The 12,689-nt window shown below is 40.6% G+C and overlaps 1 protein-coding gene across 11 annotated transcripts in view; it reads left to right on the forward strand.

Moving 5' to 3' along the window:
• Positions 1-12,689, forward strand: part of LOC148838161 (PDZ and LIM domain protein 5-like) — a 126,748-nt gene that overhangs the window by 88,122 nt on the left and 25,937 nt on the right. For 6 of the 11 annotated variants that reach the window (XM_088910847.1, XM_088910850.1, XM_088910846.1 and 3 more), the window contains 9 exons: positions 323-355; positions 2,755-2,802; positions 4,204-4,386; positions 4,895-4,996; positions 6,293-6,421; positions 8,434-8,631; positions 9,067-9,144; positions 10,126-10,254; positions 10,746-10,880. In XM_088910847.1, coding sequence (XP_088766973.1) covers positions 323-355; positions 2,755-2,802; positions 4,204-4,386; positions 4,895-4,996; positions 6,293-6,421; positions 8,434-8,631; positions 9,067-9,144; positions 10,126-10,254; positions 10,746-10,880 — 1,035 coding nt within the window. The remainder of the gene's footprint in view (positions 1-322; positions 356-2,754; positions 2,803-4,203; positions 4,387-4,894; positions 4,997-6,292; positions 6,422-8,433; positions 8,632-9,066; positions 9,145-10,125; positions 10,255-10,745; positions 10,881-12,689) is intronic. The other 5 variants (XM_088910853.1, XM_088910852.1, XM_088910851.1 and 2 more) reach the window with 5 other exon arrangements.

The raw sequence follows: 12,689 nt of genomic DNA on the forward strand, positions 1-12,689 counted from the left end.
GCCTCAGGAGTGATGCCAACCACTGGCAGTAAACTGTAGTGAACAAATAAACCAGTGGTACCATGAGCCAGGCTTGTAGCATTTTAAGCATCAGAAGCTGTAGGATTCTGAAAGGGTGTTAATGACCTTAAAATTTCCTGTAACTGGGCCTTGCTGATGAAGTCAAGGGAACAGTGGAACCCAATACAGTGACTGCATGGCTTGCTGCATGCAAACTGAGTGGAACTCACCTCCAAAAAAAAAAAACTTCAAGTGGGGTTTAACTCGTCTCTCTTGTCTCCTCTTCTCCTTCTGTTCCTCATCCCACTCACTGGTTGTCCAGGGAAAAGGTGAACACTGAAATCATCGGCCCCAAGTACGTTAAGCTACGTGACTGGCACCATGGGGTCTCTGCGAGGGTTCTCAATGTTCAGTAGTCCCCCTGTGCTTTGCTTTCTGTATATTCTGGTTGTCCTCCCTGCTTCCTCTTGCCTGATGTCTTGAGTTATGACTTTGTGTTAAGCAGGAAACTGCGCATTAAGTAGTATGTAAGTGCCTAGTTATTAATGTTCTACAACATTAATACAGTTTGGCTGACAGTATTAGTCTTTAGTTTTCAACATTAATTGAGACCTGTTCCTTGTTAAAATTCATAACAGCAAAAAAAAGTTTCATCCTAACAAAAAACATAATCATTAAAGCAGAAGAATTTATTATATTTTTTATGATGGAAATTTGGTATTTCTTTAACATTTACTCCTCTGGAGTTGCCTTATTACTCACAAGCACTTATATCATACATTGTTCCCAGATTTTATGAGGCAAATTAGAGCCTGATGTGGTTTAGAGAGAAAAACAGGGACATGCCAGTAAAAGCTACCCAGTACAAGTTGTTAGAAATGTTGTGCTTTTAAGCATCTGAACTCCTACAAATAACTCTGTACTTTGTGGTTCAAAGCTAATTCATACAGTACTTAAACATCTTATAAAATCTTCTATACAATATATATGAAAATAAACATTACACTTTCTGAAAGCCCCTCCATAGTGTAAAAGTTTTGCCCCATGTTGATGTGTTGTCATCTGTAAACCACGTCTTTCTGAAAGTGACCTGAGACCTAGGTGACACAGGGGAGGTCAGCATGAGTTTTGCTGGAGATTTGGAGGTACTATAGTCAGGAGGGTGTTAGGCATGTTGTGTGGACAGAAAGCATGTACAGATTATTTTGGTCTTCTAAAACCTGAAAACTGCAGAGGCAATCTTGCCCTTTTAGGTCAGTGTGAACAGACGTTATATTCAGAGCTTGGAAACATGCAGGCAAAGGACAGATGAAAAGACATTTTTTCCCCACAGCGGACATGAGCGTGCAGAGTGTGCAACCTGTTTCAGAGCGGTGTTGTAACGTCGCTGGGTTCCTCTAGGAAATGAATCCAGTGAAGTTCTGGTATCAATTAGTCATGCAATGCTGAAGAAGTGCCCTCTTTTCTGCTTTGTTCAGGGAGTAAAAATCTGTCTGATCAGAAAAAACTGAAAATCTGAAAAAACAAAGTTTTTTGTGAAAGTGCTATGGACAAGGCTGGTAGTTTAGGGACATTGGAGTGAATACTCTGGCTGTTGTGAATGACAGTTAAAGATATTAGACATCGCAGAAGATATCCTGCAAAACTGTGCGGCAAAAGAACTGATGGATAGCACTTTAGCTGGAATTGTGAAATACCAAGGGTCAAAAAGTCACAGTTTCTATATTTTTGCTTCATTTGAACAGTACAAATATCTACTTAATATGCATTTGCAAAAGGAGAGAGAATGATTAACATTTACAGCATGGAAACCCTCTTTTAAAGTCTCTTGACAAGTACGCCTTTTCATGTTCTTTTTTCTCCAATCTAAAAACAATATTGTTTTTCAGAAAAACAAAAGTTTTTTATTTTAGTTCATATAGTGAAAGATGCTGTAGGGGTGAAAGCTCTGGCTGTTGTGTCTCCAATCATGCTCCTATCCAGTTAGAGGTACTGCCTCCTTGTTAGTCAAGGAGCAATTAGGTATGTGCATGTCTGTGTGTACTGGTGTAAAGGACAGTTGATTATTTGCTTTTTGTTAAGTTTTGACTGATGTCAAATAGGGTATCAACCTCACATCCCGGAAGAACTGCAGGGTTTTTCTGTTACTGTTCCACCCTGAAACTTTGGTGACACAATGAGTCGTATTATTATTTAATTGACTAGAAGTTTTAACTCTTGGTCTGTGCAGGCCAGTGAAACATTGTGTAGCTACTGTGCCCTAAATCAAGTGTGTATTTTAATTCAGCTTTGGAAGAGGTTGAAAAATAACGAATAGTGTTCAGTTAATTACACAATTACACTTGCTGTACTACTTCAATAGATAGAGTCCGGTTGGAAAGAAACTCCATAAGGTCTGGAACTGAGTAGGATGCCCTGTTGGTAAAATTAAAAAATGGTTTTTAAGCACAGTTTTTTTGTTTTGATTTTGTTTTTTTTACTCTCTCTTCCTGGGCTGCATCCTTAAAGTGTTGTCCCATGTGCTGCAGATGCATGCTGCTGTCCAGTAATTAATAACACTGACGGTTGAATTTCCCACCTGTAATATATTGTACTATACTAGTGATTCTTGTCTATTAAACGCGGGGGAATGAAATAAAGTTTTTCTTGTTCCCAGAAGCTCTCTTCCTGTTCTTCTGTCTTTGATTCTGTCTCATCCTTTTCTTTTTTATGGCTCCACACTGCACCTCATTCCTCTTTTCCCTCTGACCCTAGTGGTCACCTCTCCTTCAGCGAGCTCAATGTGGACAGCGGAACGGTCAGGTAACTTCGCAGGCCCATCACTCCCAGTAACACCCCCCAGTCTCAGCACGCTGCACTGCTGCTTGTACTGTCAGTGTCACACCCTCTTGTGCTTGTTCTGCGTGATGCCACTGAGAGCACTGAGGCTGCAGCTGTCTGTTTTAATGAGGATTGTATCATACTGTTTCAATGTAGAGTACATTCCCTTTACACCTTTAAAGATTTTGTGGTATATGAATGTGGTGTTGGTTGAGATACTGTAGCCTGCGTATCAATTTTGTAATAATTATTCAAAAAACAAAGTCTCTTTCTCTGAATCTCACATTTTATTGGTGACAGACTGTAAATCAACATCACGTTTGACCTTTTAAAATTTTCTTCTTTTCTGACAAGAATTTCTCACCTTTTCTGAGGTACAGAAGCATCTGCTCTTAAGATTTCAACATGAAAATATTCAATGTAAAATGAAGCCTTGCTTTTCTCCTTCTGTTTGTTCAAAAAAAGACAACTTCCGAAACTGAAAATATATCAAAATGTTTCTCATAGAAATGGGTAGAAATACTTCATTTAAGCTTGATAGTAAATTAAATAAAATCCTTTTCATGCACGGATGGCCAGTGCTTTTTAATTTAATTTGTTTTTTAATGAAGAAAAGCATAGACAATTTTCTGACACTGAGTGTAAACAGAAGTGTGGCTCAGCATGTTAACTGGAAAGCCATTCATACAGCGCTCATACACAGAAGAGTTCTATAAGCAAAGAATTGAGACAGTCAGTAGTTTAAAGCTACACATGTATAATATTGTCATAATGAAATGTCACGTTGTCTTGCAGTAATTCCTTCTTATCTTAACTGAATGGCCCATGTACGAATTTATCATTGAAGGCGCTTCAATGTGCTTGGCAAACATTCCTGGTTCTGTCTGCTGAACTACCATCTGAAATAAAATCCTCAATGATAAAAAAAAAAACATCTGCAACATCACAGGAGCTGGTGCTCATCTCAGATGGGCACTATCTTCCTGGACAGAGGCTTTTACTTTCTAGAAATAAACACACAGTAATTCAGCTGGAAATAGTAAACTGCCTAAAACAAATATTAGAAATTACAAGTAGTAGTCAGAAATGCCCAGCAGGCCCGTGAGCCTGGTAGTTGGTTGTTTTCCACGTCTCTGCTCTCTAACAGACTGGTTTAAATCAACAAGACCTTTAACCCTAAGAGGACAGAAGACACTGAATTTTCATTTGTGATAGGAAACACACCCTCACCACCCTCACTTTGCCTAGGTGTAAGTTCTGAGCACAGTGTGAGTGTCCCTCTCCTAATCACCTCACTGCCTCCTGTGATCCACAGAGAAACGTTTTTGCTGTCCCAGTGTTGGTAGTGTCATTTTTACTGTAGTGGACTTTGTCTGTGCAAAGCCATGTACATGTCGAAGAGCCCTCTGATGTTGACCGAGCTGATCCTGCTTTTCGGCTCTCGAACGGCCTGGATGGCAAGATGTCTTCTGCGGGTGCTCACACACAGTATGCTGGCACACAGACCATTGAGGAGCCTTGTCTCCTGTCTGCGCCTCCGGCTGCTCTGCTAGAAGTTAAGGCAAGGTACAGAAACACGTGCTCTTAAGTGTATCATTTCTCTTAAGAGTATTCTTCTCCCATGGTCCAGGTCTGCAAAGGTCCCATTAATGTTACGAGTTATTAAATGGGAAACAGCATGCCTTCTTTACATTCATTTTGCCTTTCCTTTATTGACAGTACTTCGTCATTGTAATGTAGACTGCTCAGCCCAGCCCCTGGCATATAAATAATGTATTTCTGTTGTTTTCCCTTGTGTTTAGCTTAGATGCCCCAGAGCATGTTTGCCTTTTATTGTCTCCTACCAATTCCTGGCCCAGGGGAAAGTGTATAGTGTCAATTTTCAAACAAAAAATAGGAGGCAAATCTGCACAAAATGCTATTATATAGAAATGCTTGGAGGGATATTAAGTATTTATACCATGTATTTTTTTTACATTAGCCTACCGGCACAAAGTTGTTGGGAGCTTTGAAGAATGTACCCTCTGTAACAACATAGGTTGTTTTGTATTGTGTTCCTGTTTGCTGTGTCCAGTCCTGTGTCTGGAGCAACAAGCAGTCTGGCCCTTGAAAATGCAGCTGACAGCAGCCTGTCTCAAAAGCCAGCTGGCCTCCTCCTCTTCAGCTCTCCAGTGAGGTAAAGCACAAATGTCCCATTGAGAGGTGCCCACTAGCATGCAGCAGTAAGAATCTTAGTCAGTACCGCACTGGGACTTCTTTCTGCAGTGCAGTAGCATTTGAGTGTCCACTGCTATCCTGCTATGGAGCGAGGATTAGGTCACCCCACTTCTCCAGAGAGCCACTGTAGTCAGAGAGCACTGTTTCACGTAGAGATGCAGACCACTGAGAACGTGCTTATCAGCTTTCTGAAATCTGTCTGATTTTTCCTCTTTCGTATCTGCCTGACAATGAGGACACGGATGCCCGCAAAGTGTTGCATTAGAAACAGGCTGGAGGGGTCTGTCTAGGGGCTGATGACTTCAGTTTCTGCTGCTGTCTGGCTGAATGCTCTAAGCTTTACATTTCAGAAGATAAGACCGAGCATCTATTGTTGCCAATTCCTAAGGCATGTTAATGCTATCTTCCTTCAGCAGTAGAGAGCAATTTCTAATGCATTTTTAGAATTTTTGTTCTATTTTCAAGCTTCTAATATCACTTTTGAATGCTTTTCTAAGGATAAAGGTATTGTAAACATTTCACCAGTTCAATAATGAAATTATGGTGACAATAATAGTATTAACAATAGTAATATTGCTGTATATACAGTATATAAGATCAAGAGCATGCTGTTTTGTGTATGTTGCTCTTATGTGTTATCTCTTCAATTGAAGACTACAGCTGCAGATATTATACTAGAATGGAATAAAGTAGGGCACTGACCTTTAGAAAAGCTCACACTACCTATCTAGCATGAGACTTCGTATTGGTTGTCTTACAAACATTTTCTCCTGAAATGTAAGGTTTTCTAGAACGAGAAAAATGAAAACAATGGTGTTACAGGCAGTACAGTGGGGATCATGACGTTATTCTTTGTGCTCCTCAAGGCATATTCGTGATATTACAAGGAGCACCATAGGTACAGCTTTATTAATGTTATTTATTTATTGAAATGTGAACTACTTCCTTTAGCTGTTCCCACTGGTAAGGTGAAATATGCTGTGACCATTTCATCATTGACACATATTGTACAGTACATGTGCATAAGCCTCATTATATGACTTTCTACTATATAAGCACAGACTCTCTGCCTGCTGTGGGGATTCAAAGTAACCGATCAGTGTCACTCTTCCTTTGAACTGACAGCCGTTCAAAAGAAACTTGGGCTTTTTAAGGGAAGGGATTTGCCCTGTGTTGGTGTGGAGCTCATCTATCCCATCTGTGCTGGGCTGCTTCATCCACATTTCCTATTGCTCCTGACGCCTTTTCTCTTCAGACTCCAGTTCCTGGACAATCCTCTGGAGGCTCTGCCCAAGTGCGCTCCACACCCCCCTCCAGTAACACAGGTTCTTAAGGGGAGTCGTCAGATAGCTACACTGTCCAGGATGCTTCCTGTCTCAAACAGGTAGCTTCCCATTCTAGTTCAGCCTGGGAGAGATTTGTTTGGTTTTCTACCTAATGCATTCGATTTAGATTCATTTACATCTGTACAGTATGTATACATTTAAACTGTGAAAGTCATCAGGATTTTGGTGTTAATAAAGAACTAAGTATTATGTGTTTTCTCTGCCAACACTCAATAGCTCTGACACCTGAAAATGACTTCTGGAAAGTGAGAGATCTTCAAAATGTGGTTTGATTAGAGACAGGTTTAAAACTCCACAGCTTTCTGCATTGCTTGGCTGTTTAGGCTTTGCCTCATACAATTTACAGTAGGTGAGATGGGTTTGCTCCAAGATATAATACTACATAAACCCCAGAAGACATTTCAAGAGAAGATAATTGCTTCCCTTATACGCATTGCACATACTGTAGATATCTCAGAAACTCTTTTAAAAAAAAGTGGTGCATGCTGTTTACCCAAATTGCTCTTTCCCATAGATCATAGAGGATGCGTTAAAGGTTCTAGAGAGAAGATACTAACCCCTTCATGAGCAATTCACATCAGAGAGAATTGCTGTTCTCTTTTCTGTTTCTGTTCCCATTGGCCAGTGTTTTGGACAGCACTGATTTTGGTTGTGTCTGTCAGAGCTGAGCAGTACAATCCTTTCACCATGCCCTTGTGCCCCACACTCTTACCATGACCGTGACGATGACAGGACTGTGCACATTTCATGTTTGTCAGTGAACGAGCTTTAGTGAAATCCTGTCACATGGTACAAACTTTTCCAGAATACCTTGTCCCATAAAGGTGACCATTCTGTCTCAACAACCCTTACCAAGATCATTGGCAAATCCAGTGTGAGAGATTGGCTCATCTCCTCTGTGAACAGACATCATGCCAAATTACCCAAAACCGTCCTGTCTCGCCACTTCCTCTGCTATGTCACCCCTAGAAAACAACAAAACATAAAGACACCACATACAGGTTGGTGTCTGGGGTGCCAGGCTGTCATTAATCCTGGTACAATTTGCTTTCTTTGTTCCACATGTTGTTAATGTTAGTGGGAAAGCTGCCAGACAGAAAATGTCCAGATATTGTAATGGAGTGGAATGTTCACGGAATTCCTTTTTTTTTCATTTTGCCTAAGTTTGCATTAAACTCTAAAAAAGATCAACACAACTTTCGCTGTCCTTATCTGCACCCCAAACGTTGTAGTCACCCCTTGCTAGATGGCATTTTTAAATTGCAGGCAGCTATACATTGTAAACCGTTCTCCTGCTGTACAGTATGTACTGCAAGTCGCTTGTCAGCCTGATGGCATGGTAATGTTTTCACGCTTGGATTCTGTGGAGGACTGAGTTTGACAGCAGGGCTCTCTCACTGTTGCTCCTCCTAGTTCAGACTGAGAATATTCAAAAGAGATTAGAGCTCGCATATTTTTTTTAATTGCAATCATAATTATGAGCAAATTGAGTGTTAATAGCTGTAGTCTAGTGTGATTTCTCATTTGCTTACCACCAGAAGGCATGAGCGTGTTATTTCTGACATGCTGCTGCATTTGCGTGAAAAGCAGGATGGAGGCGAGGCGGCCTGGTGTGAACACTACTGCCTCCTCAGACAGGCTGCTCACTCACGGCAGGGCTGGGATATGAGGAAAGGAAAATTAACAAACCTTTTTCTCAAGTGCTGTCGAACATACAGTAGTTTGGTATATTGTGACGAGTCAGTGAATGCCAGGGGAACAGCGGAATAGATATATTAATCTGAAAAATGTGCCTGAGTTTCTTGGAGCAAGAAGAGAAACGAATGATTATATTATACACGTGTTTTTGTTAGTTTCATTATCGCGTTACGCACACCATCACTAGTTAACCAAATAACAGAGGTCTGCTCCTCAGTCATGCAGGTCACATCTGTTAAATTTACTGTTGAATGATAAATTTTAAATCATTTATGTGTGATTACAGTTTAAGATTCTTGTAACATGTTTTTAACCTTGTCCTTTTTGATCTTATTCATTTTTCCCCACGAAGAAGTGCAGGCATACGTGCAAGTTTAGTACAAATCTGTCCAGGCACGTCTACTTCCCCTGCTAGTGCTGGCAGTACACTTGCTTCACCAGCAGGTGGCAGTAAAAGCTCAGTGTCGACTCAGACTTGCGAATTATCTGCGCTGTGTTCCGCTCCCGGATTGCTGCCATCTGTGAGCTCCGCTCCCTCGGCCCCCCAGAGGTACTGCCTTAATCACAAAGCATGCTGTGTGCACTCATGCACCCGTGGCACTGGTGTCTTCAACCTTGAGCCTTTTGTATTAGTACATTTTATTAAGAAAATACTAACGGTTTTATACAGTTTTGTGTCAAGCAAATGAGGTTGACATAATGAAAAAAAAAACTATATCCAAAAATGAAGATAATTTTCTTTTTCCAGTCCCACACTATGTGGAACAAGCACTGAGTCACTTGTGGAACAAGCACTGATATTATGAAAACAGTAAATAGCTTTATTTGCACCCTAACACCGTGTTCATGTTAAATGCTGTACAGTACGTACTGTAGCTGTTACTGGTTGGCACAAGGTGAGCACTGGCCTCCAGATTCCTGCGGCTGACCCAGCCTGGTCTCCACTGCCGACTTCACACGACGCCTCTGTCCTTTCTCCTTCCAGCTCTTCTGCGTCTGTTCCAACACAAACAAGTCCCGTTACAGCTGCAGCAAGGCCTGTTCTCTCCCCAGGCCCTGTGAGGTAAACCCCGAGGTGAAAGGCAATCTCCCTGTGTCCCGATAACCCGTCCTGTCTGAGTGGTTAGTCAACAGCCTGGTTTGGGGAGAATTGGTCACAAACGGAACCTTATTTCATGTTACTGTCAGAATCAGTTTTGGCTGATTACTTTGACATCTTATACAGGTAACATGCCAAACAGTACATGGGAAATTTAATGTATAACTTCTCCCATGTCAATCAGATGTTAATATCCCCTGCAAAATGGGTGTTACTGTACATAGTCTATGTGACAGGGTGGAATTAGAAGAAAAACAATGCAATGAGCAGTTGAGGTGCTCAGTGTGGAGGAGTGGTCAGTACCCTCTCCTCAGGACTGAAAGGTTTGGGTTTGACTCAAAGGTGGGACGCTACTGTTGTTCCCTTTAGTCAGTAATTTCACTCAGAATGTCTAAATGGGTACAAAAGTAATTTGCTTTGGAGAAAATCCAAATCAATCAAACAGCCTTGAAGGTGAAGAGCCACATGGGTTCCATCGGCTTCAGAAATACCTGAATTTTTCTTAAGCTGCAACCACAGCTGTCCAGGCTGTTTTTGAAAAACTCGGTTAATTGGTTAATGATACACAAAATGTGAGGACTCGGATTCTAGCGGTGCAGCTTCAGTGCAGACTGTCCTCAGTCTTCATAACCGCTTGTGAGAAACCAAGCAAGAGAGAGTGACATCCAAAAGCTACTTACAGTTCCTTTAGTTCTGTTTTTTATGACATTTTAGACAGAAGGAAGGAGTTGTCTCCCAATATTTTAATTTGTTCTCTTAGAATTTTATATTTTCCTTTTTTTATTTGATGGAAATTTTGGACTTTGTTTTCGAACAACACCCATTGTTTCAATTGTCTGTACTCACTTGGAGTGAAATAGGTGCATTTGAAATAACTCCTGGCAGTTGCACAGAATTACCCAGATGATCTTTGTTTCTGCCTGTCCTGTCCGGGTTCTGCTCCAGGAAGGAGCTGCTGTCCAACCCTTTAGAAGCTCTTCCCAGGAGAGCTCCCTGCCCACCTCCCATGAACCTGAGTTCCCAGGCCCACAGAGCAGCGGCCACGATTTCTGCTGCTGTCCGCACTCAAGCTAGGTAGAGAAACTGCCCCTTCTGTGAGTGACAGTCACACTGGTTTGAAGAGCATGTTCAGTAGCAAGGTTTCTTGAAACAGTAGCACATCTCCCACATGCTGTCACAGCTCTTTCAGTCCCCTCCTGCTGATATTCCTTACAATGTGCAACACCGATATCCCTACTCCTGGCTTTATCATTAATGCCAAGCTTCATTAATCTTGTGCAAGTGGATGCAGGCCTCATAAATACTAACCTCACCCCGCCTAGCTCCTTCCCAGTTCAGATTATTTGTGCCTATGTGATTGTGTGCCACTGAGTTTTAAAAAAAATGTTCAGAGGCTTCAGATGTTTCACCTTCAGAAGAGGAAAAACCTTAAAATGTCAAGGAAAGATTACTAGGCTACTAAGAACTGCTTTTCTCACATCCTCTGCCGTGCCTCAGCTCCTCATCTCAGTCTCTTTTCGTGCATTTCCTTTTCTTCCTGTGAATGCCTTGAACTTTCTCTTCAGACTCTCGGGGGCTGTGCTATCGCCCTCTCTGCTGGACGCTCTCCTCATCACACCTGTCTCTAGGCCCCCTCCTCTGCAGCGCACAAAAGATAAAAGGAGAACTACCAGTGCCTTGTACTTGCAGAAGAACAAGAGGTATTGGACAGGACCCTGTGAAACTGCTGCCCTGTTTCTAACTAGGTCTTAGAACGTTTCTCTTTTGCTTTGCCAATATACAGTACATTAGCACCATTTCTTCAAAGGTTTGTTCAAAGTGTTTTGAAAACGCTGTGGATTTTAATTTGCTGTCTATACTGCTTGGTTAACCAAAGTAGCGTTTGTGTCGTTTGTGCAGGACAGTATGGCCTCACAGCTGTGAGCTCGCACACATTTGATTTCAGTATGGCAAACATGGCGCTTTCAAAATGCATAACAGTGGGCAAAACCACAACAGACAAGGAAAAACCATGAGACAGTTCACAAGTTTATTGAAAAGGGAATTTAAAATATAGCGCTGAATGAGAGACATAATGGACCATTTTCTCATTCAAGTACGAAAAGCGCTGAACAAGCTTGTCCAGAATGTCAAATGTCAAAAAAATGTCGCACAAAGACATTTACCGATGACAGAAATATACATCACAGTGCAGGCAAAGTGTTTTATACCAAAAGGGATAAAACATAGGCTACTGCAAAGCTTAAAAAAACACTTTACCCTTTGTAACATACAGTAACTCAGAATCATTTATTTTTAATACAAAAATGCTAATGCATGAATTGATTACACATGAAATGTATAATAGAATGCTAATAGAAAACTGATTTATGGAAATCAGCAAAAAATGTTGTTTACTCTAATATCAATTAGCTGTGACTTTAATAAAAAAAACTGTTTTACAAGAGCACATAAACAGATCCTTCATGTAATCCATTTAGGATAATTTTCCTTTTAGAGAATATTTTTTGGAGTTGTCATCCCTCTATTATTGCTAATCACTGCATCAAATTAAATATAATCATCTTCTATAATACAGTACAAAGGACAAAATAAGGACAAAATACTTGTGTGAAAACCCAACACCTGCAAACAGTTACAGTATATCAGTCACAGCAAACACTGCAAATCTGGTCTTTCATGAAGACTATTAGGAGCAGTGTCCAAAAATGAATTTATTCTGTTTGTTATTGTAACCGTGTGTTACATGGTTACCATGTTTTTATCAGTCGCTCAGAATTAACTAAATTCCCTTATTTGTTCAAATGAGCAGACCAAAGATGGGAAGAATCATGTCTTTTCTCCATTTGTTGCACCTTTGCAGACACTTAAAACACCATTTATAGTATCTTATCTGTGTACATCAGTGAGTTTTGCATTTGAAAGCCGAAGTTGTAAGTTGTGAACCACGTTTACGGTATGTTTAAAGTTTAATATTTGCATTAGTTTTACAATTCTTAAAGACGTTCCTGTATTGTGTAGAGGGAAAGCTACCTTTAAAGTGCCAAGGACTCATCTATTGTTCACTGGTTTGCTTCTCTGCTTGCATGAGCTGAGCATAAAGACTGTAATGTTTTCAGTATTTTTATTAGATTTTCAGTCTTTGTGTAAATGGATCATTGAGCTGTGAAACAATGTCTGAGTGATGTTCTTCATATTCTGTTTGCCAAAGGGGAGTATTTAACGATCGTCATGTTTTATTAATAAGCCACTTAGTTTAACATGCTATTTTCTTTGAAACCCTTTAAAAATATATTCATTTGCAATTAATTATCACATTGTCTTAAAACGCTTATGAATGGTCAACACTGCAGAAGACTGTAGCAATGATGTATGTAATCGGAAATTTGCTCAGGGCTTCTAGGCACGAGGCACAGAACTGGTTTTGAGAATGTCCTTCGATGAAGGGTGATGACATTTCTGAGTGTGCTTTCTTTGGAAGTTCAGAGCATCTGTAAGTGTTCATTCCA

The sequence above is a fragment of the Atractosteus spatula genome, chromosome 3 (assembly GCF_055471065.1).
Source record: "Atractosteus spatula isolate fAtrSpa1 chromosome 3, fAtrSpa1.hap1, whole genome shotgun sequence".
NCBI classification, from domain to species: Eukaryota; Metazoa; Chordata; class Actinopteri; order Semionotiformes; family Lepisosteidae; genus Atractosteus; species Atractosteus spatula.